The sequence below is a fragment of the Scleropages formosus genome, chromosome 16 (assembly GCF_900964775.1).
Source record: "Scleropages formosus chromosome 16, fSclFor1.1, whole genome shotgun sequence".
Lineage (NCBI taxonomy): Eukaryota > Metazoa > Chordata > Actinopteri > Osteoglossiformes > Osteoglossidae > Scleropages > Scleropages formosus.
The window spans coordinates 7,733,872-7,746,763 of NC_041821.1; the positions used below are offsets into that span (position 1 = coordinate 7,733,872).

General features: G+C 45.7%; 1 protein-coding gene across 1 annotated transcript in view; it reads left to right on the forward strand.

The window, feature by feature from the left end:
- Positions 1-212: 212 nt before the first annotated feature.
- The window catches only part of tmem131l (transmembrane 131 like), a 29,591-nt gene continuing 16,911 nt past the window's right edge, over positions 213-12,892 (forward strand). The window contains exons 1-3 of the mRNA XM_029259098.1: positions 213-388; positions 1,638-1,708; positions 3,765-3,808. Coding sequence (XP_029114931.1) covers positions 265-388; positions 1,638-1,708; positions 3,765-3,808 — 239 coding nt within the window. The 5' untranslated portion in view covers positions 213-264. The remainder of the gene's footprint in view (positions 389-1,637; positions 1,709-3,764; positions 3,809-12,892) is intronic.

The following is a 12,892-nucleotide window of genomic DNA, read 5'->3' on the forward strand; positions in this document are numbered from 1 at the left end:
AAGTACTATTGCATGGACACGTGTCGAGATGGTGGCTGCGGATCGGGCCGATCTGAGGACAGGTGAAAAACACGAGCATGATTTATTATTACTGCTTGCGGCGCGCGCGGGACCCTCCCGCAGGAGCGGCGCGAGGAGGGCGCGGGAGAGGGCGTGTCCGAGAGGGGCGGGCGCCGGGCTGCGGCGACGGGCCGCGGGGGAGGGACCCAGAAAGCGCGGCGCACAGGCGCACAGCGGGCTCGACAGCGGGCTGAACGCAGCACCATGGCGGGGCCCACGGACCTCCGGCACGGCGGCCTCCGCTACGCCACGACGCGCCTCAACGTCCTCCTCGGCGTCCTGCAGCTCCTGCTGGGTCACCTGCAGCGCGGGGAGGCCACCCTGCAAGGTGTTGCCCGCGTTTTTCTGCCGCTTTTGTGACACTCACTTTCCCTCCTCGTGGAGGAAGTGCGCGACGAGGAGCGGGGCCGTCGCGAGCAGCAGGGGGAGATGATGGGCGACGGCGACGGCGGCGGCAGCGGCAGCGCGAGCTTGATCGCGCGCCGCGGGTTCACCGAACGCTCACGTACCGATCGGGCGCAACCACCACGGCAGCAAAAAAAAGGCGTCCCGCTAATTTCGAACTAGTAGCGGCCTCGTCTTCCTTCGTCCGCCCGTTTTTATTGTTTCTGTCTCGATTTCCTGTGGCGCTTCTTCACGCGTGTTCGTGCGGCCGGGGGCTGGTGGTGGAGAGGAAACTTTACGGCCGCCGCAACTGAGCGCCACGCACGCTCTGGAAGCTGCCTTCGAAAGAGTCTTTCTTTCTTTTTCGTGGGTTATGGCGCTCAGGGATGAGCAGCTCTCGTGCGAACAAAGGGCGCAGAGCGCGCTGCGCTGCGCTGCGCGTGGCGAAAGTGCGCCTCGCTCGCTCCTCGCTCGTGCCCACTTCGGCGGCCGCCGCGCGGGCTGCTCTTGTCTCGCGTCAGGGACCGACCGGGGCTCCTCCGCCTCGCCTCGCCTCGCCTCGCCTCTCACCTCACCCTGCGTTTACCCTGCCTTTACCGCATTTCACTGCGCATTCTCACTGCCCGTTAATCACATTTCACTGTGCTTTTCCTCCCGGGCATATTTCGGTGCTTCTCAAGTTCTCTCGCTGTCTCTGTCTGCCTGCATTCACTCGGCTTTTTTTTTTTTTTTTTTTTTTTTTTTTAAAACCACATTTCACTCGGCTTCTCGCAGGGCATCATATTCCGACACCGCATTTGTCATTCATTCTGCGTTCACCACATTTCACTTCGCTTTTCCCCGAACACATTCCAACGTTTTGCTGTACAATTTGAAATTTCACTTTGCTGTTTTTTTTTTTTTTTTTTAAACCACGTTTCCCTCTTCTTCGCACCGGACATACTGCAGCAACACTTGAGTGTGCATTTTCACTTTGTATTTCATCTGCTTCGCACTGGCTGGACGTTTTTCTGTCTCCCCCCCAGTACCTTTCTCAGGGTTTGATGGTGCTTTTCCACTTAATGTTTTTCTGTACTTTTCCCAACACAGTGAACCCCTGACATTGGCAATGCTTGGGGGGATTTTTTTCCCTGCACACTTTGTTTACCTTTACCCCCCCCCCCCCCCCCCCCCCCCTTGTCGTGCTTCCCCAGCTCTGGCTCAGGTGTCCAGTGTGGTCGAGGTGTGGGAGGCCGAAGAAGTGGACCTGCTGCTTCCTACACAGGTACCTCGCGGGCACCTTCGTGTGATGTTGGGGTGGGTTGCAGTTGTCAAGTCAAGTGCACTTCCTGCTCAGTGACATTTAAAAAAAAAAAAAAATAAATAAATAAACTTACAGGTGGGGTTTATCGCACAGCCCCTGCCCCCCCCCAGTGCACGGTGTGCAGAGGATGGTGCGTAACGGAAACGATGCGCATGGTCTGCACCTGTCCGTCCGCACGCTACGGCGTTTTGAACCGTGCTTCTGTCCACCTCCATGCAAAGCTGTCGGTTGAAAACGAACGGTTAAAGTGGTTAAAGTTTACAGAATGACGCCAGGTGGCCTGGGTTAGAGACGGCTGTGTGGTCTCCCCTCTCCAGGTTGAAATGGCACGATAAGCTTGCCAAACGCGAGCGAACGTCACCTTCGCTGTTATTGTTTCGGCTCTGTTGCAAGGCTAAAACATGTAACATACACAGACATATTACAAACAGGACTAATGGTTTAATGATCTTGAAATTATGCATAAAGAAAGTGTTTCCAGATATAAAATCAATACGCACTGTGAAATAGAGTTCACAATAAAACATCACCAGCTCTGCAGAATTCATAGAATTTTGTTGCGAATACCAGTGCAAAGCACTACATCTCCATTGACAAAGGAGATTATTATTCATTTGAGATGACATGCAAAGAGCCCTAAGCTTTTGCGTGTGGGTGTGTGTGTTATGTTTAACCCCACATTTCTCACCCCACCCTGTGTGTACCTGACTGCCAGGTGCATAGTTGTGTTAATTTGTATGTGTTTGTGTGTGAGTGAGAGTTGAGATCTGACAGTCACTGGATTGGGTGTGTTTCCTTGAGCTGTGCACGTTTTAATGACTTCTGTTATGTAATCCAGCAAGCAGTGGGGTCAGAATCCAGCTCTTTTAATGACATGATCAATCGGCGTGTGAGCTTTAACCTCCAGCGTACCGTGCCAGCCGTTCACTTTGTTACAGCATGCCTGCGGCTACGCCTTCGTTGAGTTCTTGGTTCGCGCAACTGTGATCTTGTTAGATTGCAGACAATTTTTATTTTAATCGTATCAGTTGGTGATTAGTGTGTATTCGATGTGCTGGATTGAACGATATCAGCACTGCTCTTAGAAGCATGAACATGGTAAAATTGTCCTAGAAAGTAACTGGGTTGCTGACCAGTAGTACAGCTTGTTTGTTGTGTTCTGGCAGAATCTTAATAAATAATAGTTACTGTGACTTCCTGGATTTGTTTGGCTGTTATGTTGACACATTTGGATTGGCTCGGGTTTTAGTATTTGTTTGTTATTGATGCAAGCTTGTTGTTGCAAAATATATGGCAGAAGCATGTGAATTTGGACTTCTTCCTGCCTGTGCAGTTTTTTTTGGGGTTGGTGGAGATTGTTACCATAAAGGGTGAAGCTTGCATGTGAGTACTAAATGTGCTTTAAGTGCAGTTCAGCAGCAAATCCCCTCCTCGTTTGTGTACTGTAGACATACTGTTTATCATTTGGGGTATGTTATAATGGTCATTGCTGGTGATGGTCCAGTACAAACATCTGTAGGTATTTCACAGCACCATAGGATCCGTAAGTGATCATTTACCAAGTGTTTGCCATTCTTCGTTTCTCTACAGTCTCAAAGGCTTTCCAGAACTCTTCCATTCTAACGATAACATGTATTCTTTCGGAAAGCAGCAGTGAGGTGTTGCGGAACCGTGGCTCCACTTCTGTGTCAATCATCGTGATTTGTAGGGGCAGCTGAAATCGATCTGTTTCCTTAGCTGTGCGTTTGTACATTTCTATTAGCTCCTTGTTTGCTCTAGTGAACCATATCCTGTTTTCGTGCCCTGTGCGCGATGTTCTGGCTGAGGGAGTTTCAGCATTGCTCTGAAACATTAATTGCATATACAGTATGAATGGCATCTACATGCTTGCATATAGTAGTCCTTGTTATGTAGTAGGATGGACTGTGTTTTTCTGGCCATGTGCTTTAAGAATCTCTTATGACAATGGCTAAGCACTTAAAGGGAGTGGAACTAAGTTTGTGTTTGTGTTCCTAAGGGGGAGGAAGAACAAGGAACAGAGAATCTTCCGCACGAAGAAAGGTAAGATTATCCTTGTGGAATTCATATGTTCACTGGACATGAATGGTTCCATAGCATGTGCTTCTCTTTTGCAAATTGTCACTGGTTTCTGGTACATGAGGACATCGTGTCAGCCCTCGCTGAAACCTTCCCTTACCGCACACTTGGGTAGAACATTCTGTAGTGGTTGATGCAGACTGATGGACAGGGCTGCAGAGTGCAATGTGAAGGTAAGTGCCCAAGGTACGAAGAGAGGCAGGAGGACAAGAGTAGTGTTGCAGCTAGGTTTCCCACGTATTTGGACTGATGGGATGTGGTGTTGTGCTTATGTGTTTGGAAACCATGAGGGACGGAGAGGGTAACTTATGGAGGGACATTATGAAGGTTTTCCGTTTTTGAGCGAAATTGGAAATGTGCACAAAACCACCCAGAGTACTGTACGTTCTCATTTTAGAAGCAGGTGGAGATACAAGCACTCATTGATCAGTCTAGTTGTTCACCATTTGTCTCGGTGATTGTAATGGTATGTTTATAAACACTTGCAGGATTTTCAGTGAGACAGCAGGACTAGATACGTGTTCACTAGACACTGTTCAGTGTCTTTCTAAAAATACCTAATAAGGTGCAGTCTTTAATGCAACTGTTTCATAATGGACTGGAACATCCCAGTATGCTGAGCCACACTGAAGGACTTGGATATCTACCCTTGTTTTCGGACGTAGCTTCTCGGTTTGCTCTAGCGAAGCCTGACATGGTTCGTACTGCCCAGTGTTATCAGTTGGCTAAATCTTCAGTGACTGACAGAATTGCCGTAATTGTCAACATGCGATTTGTGTTATATTTCCGCATATAAGCTTCCGGGTGCTGACGGGGCAGAGGATTAAAGTCAAAGTAAGTTTCAGAGAAGGAGATATGGAGTCTGTCATTTCTCCAGCGCCCAGCCCAGGGTCACTTGTGTTCGGGTTATCGGGTTCTTGACCTGGTTCCGTCACTCTCCAAGTGTTGGTTGGTCTTTCCAGAGGTGCGGTGATGCCCGTTTCAGCCAGCCTGAGCATTTCAGACCCTTCTGGACTCACAGGCCCCTAACACTCTCATAGTCTGTATTTGCAGGGCTTCTGTTGAAATGACATACTTTGTATGCCAAACATATATTTTAAGTTTTAGTCCTTTTTTTGTCCTGTAAGAATTTATACTGTACATGCTTGTTCATTTCTGAAATGTTTGCATTTAATAATTTGACAGACTTCAACCCCCCCAAGTGGGGCACAACTCAGAGGTAACAAGTGCATTTTACCAACAGATAGAGAAATAGAAATGCAGACATGCAATTCTCAAAGTATTCATCTCATCCACTACCACCAATGTACATCATATTGAGAATCAATTTTTTTCATTTTTTTTTTAAACAAAACTGATATGTAGTGAAAGTTTACGGTGCAAATAAGTCAGCAGAGATGCGAGTTTGAAAGATGTTTTGAGACCCTTGAATGCTGAGAGCAATAGGTATACTTTTTTATGGTTGGTGTTTAGATATACCTTTTTTTATTCTGGTGGTGAGTTGCAAGTAGCAACTGCTACAGGGAAAGGAAATTTTTGCCCAAATGTACTAAATTACATTTTAGGAAACACTTTCTTGTACAACAATCAAGTAATGCATTATGTCTCTGCTATTCTCCAAGAAAAATCCCATGAATGGACTGCAGTAAATATTTAATTTTCTTGTATTAGATTTGGGGTGGAGTCTCGAGGAAGGAATGGGAGTCATGCATTTTTAGGGTGTTAAATCAAGCTATTTAAAGTAAATGGGGCACTTAAGACTCGGCCCCAGTGCCTCCTTGGGCAAACAGACAAAACCACTGGAGCAGAGTTAGGTCAGCGGGATGCGCAGATGGACACAGCCTGTATGTGTCTCGGGACCCTCTCCTCCAGGAGCAGGCCTGCTGTGTCCACGTGATCTGTGTAAACCACACTTGTTATACGCAACTTCCCCCCCCCCCCCCCCCCCCCCTTATCCCCCACATAGTGCTCAGGTCAAGTGTCATCTTGGTTACATTACTTACCAACCCCTTGCTTTCAGAATTTTCCCATGTAAGTAAAATAGTTATTGCTACACTCGGAAGCATAGCAAACAGTTTTGGTGACAAATTTGTCCAAGTTTACCCAGATGAAGATGTGCTAACTGGTATCTGTGGGAATCTCCCCCCCCCCCCCCCTTTTTTTTTTTTTTTTTTTTTCTTTTTTGCTATCTGGGTTGAACCAATTGGTTTTGGAGTAATGTTTGAGTTGGAAGCCAACTGGAAACATGGCATAGGGGCCAAAAATGGCTTGAACATAAGAGGCAAGACTAAAATGAACAACGGTCCAGCTGTAGCAGACGGAGGAGCACATTTAAGAAGTGTTTTTTTTTTTTTTTTTTTTTTTTTTTTTTTTTTTTGGGGAATCTGACGTAGGGAAAATATTTTGTTCAGTATGAGAGCTCTGGCTGCTAGCTGTGTGAATAAATGATCAAGGACTTGGAGAGAGGTCCCAAAGTGTTCCTTCTGCTGTACATCCCAAAACTTCACCAATCCCCCAGTGGCAAAAAATAATGATTATTCACGACACGCTTGCGTGTTTGTAGCACTCTGGAGTTAACTGAGGACATACTGAAAGGTCACAATGCTGCTGGAATGCTAATGTCAGCAAAGACTCACTTGTCTCACAGTGCTTGATGATGCCAGACTGTGGGTGGTTTTCAGGTGATTGTCTTTCTGTAGGTTGGCAGGACGGTACTGCGGGAAGTGCTGGTGTCCTACCAGTTCTTGGGCTGTGGGTTTGAATGTTCTCCCCATATTCATCCTCCTCAAAGACATGCGTTTCAGGTGAATTGGTGATTAAATGAACTTAGTGTGTTATGTGCGTGTTTTTATTTTTTGCTCCGCAGTAGACTAGCATCCCATCCATGTTATACTTGCCTCACACCTATTGATGGTAGGTTTAGAAATAAATGTCTTTTTATGTAATTTGAAGAGTAGAATAGATTTTTCTCTACTTGTTCACACTGTATTTTTGCCCCTAATACAGTAGACTGATGGTATCTATGAGGCTCTGGAGTCCCCCCCCCCTTGTGTTTCTAATTCAGAAATGTGGAGGAGGACAGTCTTGGATCTGCTGTGTGCCTTATATAATGAGGAACAATGGTTTTACTCAGCCTGATGTGCTCTTGTGCAGAACGGAAAGCAGTGCAGCTCAATGCCTGTAAAAGGTCAACAGCTGTCATCCTTGTGTCGCCTTCTCTTTGCCAATCTTTCACCTGAAGGGTGAAAAAAAGGCTCTTGTGAGCTGGCCATATGTAATATTGTGCATTGGAGGGAAGAAGCCTCAAAATGTGTTCTTCCTCTGCTTTTCATGAAGTATGCAATATGCTGTTTTACAGCTGCTTTTATCATGAAATGGTGTGGTGAGGTAATTCAGTGCTTATTGCATCAAAAGTTTCTCACCGCTTACTGTGGACTAACAGATGTGGACTAGTAGAAATACCATTCCACCATCCTCTGTATTCAGCGTTGTGGGTTGTTGCGTTCTGATGTGTTGGCTAAACGCGCTTCTTCCTGCCTTAGGAAATGTGCACATGTGAGATTACATGTTTTGTGTGGAATAGATGAGACTAGGAGGAAGTGTCTGACAATGGCAGCAGCTTTTGTTTGGTTGCTTCTTTTTTTGTTAAAGGTAGTGTCATTGACAGATGTTGCTTTCTTGGCCTCATTGGTAAAGTTCTGACTACTTCTGTTGCTTCCTTCCAATATATTCTTCCACCAAAACACCTTTTCTGGGCCATGTAACATAGGAAGAATCTTGTAACTTAAGCTTGAGCCAAACATTTTCCTCACACACCAAGCCTGCTCTCCTGAGATTCCAACCATGGCTGCAAGAAAACTGTTAGGAGATCAGGGTGCCAACTTCTTGTATCCTAAATGACAGCTTGGACACCAGGTAACATGGCAGTTAAGGCACTGGGTTGAGACAAAGAAGATGGCTGGCTCACATCTCAAGAACATGTGTGATCAGAAGGTCCATTGGTACATATCCAGGGGCGATAGTTGTGTTGGCTGTAGGTTAGGCCATCTGCTGAAAATAAGCAGTGTAGGTCACTGTGGAGCTCACAACTACACCGGTTCCTCAGAGGAACAGGACCTCAGCTGCGCAGCTCTTCCCCTCTGAGAACCCAAGGTGTAACATTCAACTCAACCACACTGAAAGTGAAATTGTCATCTATCGCCTTTAGAACTGCAAAGGGTGTAATGACCAGACCAGTAAAGGCTGATGACGAGATGAGCTGGTGTGTGCGTATTTAAGATGCACTGTGTATGAAACAAATGCGGGTGAACGTTTTGTTAGAGAATAGACTCAGCCAGCCACATGAGCATAACCTGAACACCCCCCAGCCCCCTCTAGCACACCACTGCTAGAAGAAGCAGCCTTCGAGTGCTACCTTTCACACCTCCTGCTGTCCTACACCCACACAGCTCTTCAGCTTCTCTCAGCTGGCCAAGCCTCTTAGTCACCCAGCCACAAATAGCAGTCCTGCATTAGCAGAACCTCTGCCTGGGCTTGCCATTGTCAGGGCCTCCGTCCAAAGAAACACACCCTCCAGCTGGGGGCTTGTGGAATATGTGCTGAATTCCTCTATCTTCCAGTTTCCATTGGGCCGACACTGCACTGGTTTGAGGAACAAGTTGCAACAGCGATGGCCGTGGAAGTCGGGCTTGTGGGCCCCTTGCTTTAATGAGGTTTGTTCGACCACTAGCCAAAGTACATCTGTACCATAGTTGTGCTGGATGCGTACCCTGTTGCATGGTTCCGGTGGTCGGTTTATATCCTGTGTTGTCATTGCCCAGCCTTCTCTTCCCGTCATTTTGCAACATTTGGCTTCCCTCTGCGGGGCAGTTTCATGTCAAACACTGACATGTCTCAAGTTCTGTCAAGAACGATGTGGTGTAGGGCAAATTCCGCAGTGGTTAAATGCAGTCCTTTTGGCTGCGTGTTTTATTCCCTCCTAACGATGAGATACTTTATTGCCATTGTATGCAATGCAATACGATGAAATGTTGTGTGGCAGCCCTCAGAACAGCAGCAACAAAGAACACTGAAAATAAGTAAATAGATAAATAATAAACAAGTAAGAATTAGACTGAAACCTTGAAGTCCTTTCATGTAGCTTTTCTAATGCTAATGTAGCCTTGGCTTGTGGGGGAATGTTTAGCCTACTGTACCAACTGTTCGCAGACGCACAGTCCTCCTCCTCTGCTCTTCCTGGAGTCCCTCATCCAATCCTCTTCTGATCTCGTCGATTTTGATGGTAGTAAACCTGGGGGTGGCAAGGAACAAGCTCGGAAGTGCCGTTAATGGAGCAAGTGGTACACTACATTGCCTTCGTTTGCCCTGCTGTACAATTTGTTGCTTCGCTTTATTTGGAGGTTTGCTCTCCTGCCTGAGGAGGCTCGCAAACGTTTACTTGGGTTCCTGCAGCATATAGCCTCAGTCATGATCTTGCAATGGATAATTGAGACTCGGGGATGATGTAACAGCGAGACCCGTGCATCTCAGCCGCATCTAAATTTAGAAAGAGCGTGAAGAAGCCCATGAGTAGAACCCAACAGACTTTGATGTCATGGAGTAATTACCACTCTTCTGTGCTGATGAATAAACTGTGTCTTCATTCTTGAATTGCTTCCACGGTTGCTCATGCTGCACTGTTGTGGTGAGATGTCCCCTATAGACTGAACCAAACTGACGGCCACCTGGTCCCCCGTTCTCGCGGTCAAGGCGTTCAGTCCTGGTCCAAATGCCACTTTGGTCTGGTCTGTTCTGTGCACCCTGTTGCCTGTGTTTTGCAGCAGGTGAACCTAAATAATGAATTAACGTGTTGTGACACTTGATAATCATTCTTCAAATTTTAATGAATTTAAAATAGGTTCACATTGAATCATGCAACATTTTCATGCAAATTTAGCTGAGCGAGGATGGACTGTTACCTTACAATCTGTTTTTTTCCCCCTCTATGCCTTTCAGTATTGTTGAAGATTATCTTCAATGCTGTACTTCTGGTGTATAAAAAGTAATCTTATAGCTTCAGAATGAGAAATTGTTAAAGTAAGACTACATACGTCCATGCAAGCGTTTGGCGAAGCGTTTTACTGGTTCTAAATACCAATTAGTTTGTGAACTTTTAGTTTATTTCCCATGAGGAAGTGTGTGCCAACAAACACGGCAAAAATCTGTGTACAAAAGTTTTAATGCTTTGGGGCTTTTCCTGAACCAGACTGTCTCAAGCCTCGGTTCCCAGTGAGCTCTGTCTTGTTTGTAGGGGAGTTCTGGCATCTAACTCAAAGAAGGCCAATTATACAAGATCGCCGTGCAGATGGGAGCTGCAGGAGTCAAGGTTGCTGCTGCCATTTCAGACGGAGGCCCCGGCCCCCGTCTCCGGCACAATTCAAATTGGCTGCAGCTTCCTGTTTCATATCATACAGGAAATGACCTCTCAAGCGATGCAACCTTCTGTGATATTTTTTTCCCCTTTCTTTAGTGTGATGTGAGATATCCTTTAACCATTCTCTGCTAAAGAGAGATTCTGGCAGAGAATAATAAGGTGAGAAGTGACATTTACAGGGGCAGTTCCAAGAATGGCCTGGTTGGACATACTACGCTGTACTGTGTTCTTTGACTAATGCAAAATCAAAAATTTTTTTTTTTTTTGCTTTCTTTGGTCCTCCTGAATCTTGTTTTCAAATGTGACTCTGTGCCTTTGATAGAAGGGTGTTTGCTTTCCGCTTTGCATAAAACTCTCAAATATTCCCTTTAGGTCACAAGGTATTGCCTCATAGTAACAAGTCTCTGCAAAGAACGCCGTTATGGAGCACACCCACTTTCCCTTTAACACATTAAAACAACCACATTTCCCTTTATTTTTTTAAGATAATAAATGTGTAGCATATTCTCTCTGAATTTCGCTGCATTTACCTGGATGTGCTGCTTTAACGGACACTTTCCATTCACTTTCCATTTTTGTTCAACCCGCCCTGACCATTTCTAGTAAGTTTTCTCATTTAACGGGGGAGTTTCAAAGAAAAACTTAAGGACAATTATACAAGATGCCAGTATAATTCGTAAAAAGCTTAAAGATTGCTGCTGCTGTTTCCGATAAGACCTGACAAGAACAGACAGCTCCTTTTCCTTTGTAGTATTGTATTATGTTGCACGCCCGGTGGAACTGTGGGTAGCACCGGTGCCCCACAGCTTCTGCTCTGTGGGTTTGGATGTGGGTTCAAATTAGGCTCAGTCCATATGGAGTTCACATGTTTTCTGTGTGTTCAATTGGGATTCTTGCAGGTGCTCTGGTTTCCTCCCATTGTCCAAAGATGCATGTTTTCAAGGGAATTGGTGACCCTACATTGCAGTCTGCATGTATGTGTGAGTGAAAGGGTGTATCATTGCTCTGTGATATACTGACATTTCATCCAGGGTGTACCCTGCCTAATGTGCTGTATTTTGGGGGTACCACCAGGACCATGAACTGGACAAGATTAAGATGTCTTATTTTCCAAGGTAGTGGGTGGTCATTCAGACATTTAATAGCTGGTAGTATAGTGGTTAGAGTCACTGCCTTTGGATCCAAAGGTTCTAGGTTTGATCCCCACCTCTGGCTGTAGTACCCTTGAGCAAGGTACTTACCCTGAATTGCTCCAGTAAAATTACCCAGCTGTATAAATGGGTAAATAATTGTAAGTAGTTTAACATGGTGAAGTGACAAAGGGGACAAGCAGTTGTTGACATTGGTTATTAGTTTAGGGTCTTGCCATCTTAATGTCCATTGAAGTGTGGTGTGGGTTATAATATGTTCTTCAGAGGGTGATAAGGGGTTAGTAGCTATTGAAAATGATGAATGGTTAGATTACTACTTGCTGATTTTGGGTTTTGTTTGCACCTTCCCATACTGTTTCCCAGTCAGCAGACTGCAGCTATGATAGGATTGAGGTACACTGCTGCCTGGGTTCAGTTTACTGGACCTGGTTCAAACCCAGTTCAGCTAATCCAATGTAAAGTAGATACGTTAGGGGAGCTGCAAGTTTTTTAAATATATTCTTGCATTGATGTTCATTATTAGCCACCTGGAAGTGTTCTCTGGCAGGGGCTGGTGCTGTGTTTACGACAGATTCCAGTGCTTAGCGGACAGTATTGGCACAGGGTGGAGGAGGCAGGGATGTTGCTGCAGAGGCGCCGTTAATAATATGGACTGATGGACTTGCTGGATCGGACTGGAGCTGTTATCCTGCTATCGACGCCTGGCGTGCTCCTGAAAGTGGAGCTCCGGCTCTCAGCTGTCAGCATGGAGCCTCGGAGGGAAATGTAGAAATCAGCGTGTTAACCTGGGGGGGGGGGTGGAGCTTAGGGTTTCTAGGAGGGCCAAGAATAGACACATTTCCAGGTCTTTAAGTTTTAATGTCCGGCCATCTTTCTGACCCCATGGGAGCTCTTTGTGGTGAGGGTGGGGTATGCCCATCTGGTTGACAGAGATCGTAACTGCTGCAAGCTCTGGACAAGGCATCTACGTGACCTCTCAGTGCATGAACTTGTACTTCCAGTCTCACCGGTAGCATGTCTTATCTTGGTTGACTGCTTGAGATACCATTTACTGCCTGTGAAATGGTACAGAGCCCCCCCCGCAAACTACTGTTGGCCATAGTAATTCTCGTTTTTTTTTTTTTTTTTTTGTATAAATGTCATTTAGTTTATCTTTGTTTAGTTCAGCATCTCATTTAATATAAGGTAGCTGGTAGTGCAGTGGTTAGAATTGCTACCTTTGGACCAACAGGTTCAAATACCACTTCTAGCTGTAGTACCCTTGAGCAAGGTGCTTTCCCTAAATAACTCCAGTAAAATTAGCCAGCGGTATAAATGGGAAATAATTGCAAGTACTGTAACATCACTCTGTAGAGAAGCATCAGCTAAATAAGTACGGTAAATGTAAGTTGCTCCATATTCAAACCTAACGCTATAGGTTACGTTGGAGAAGTGTCCGCAGAATGAATGTTACTGATACCTAACTGTTTGGTTTCCTTTAAATCC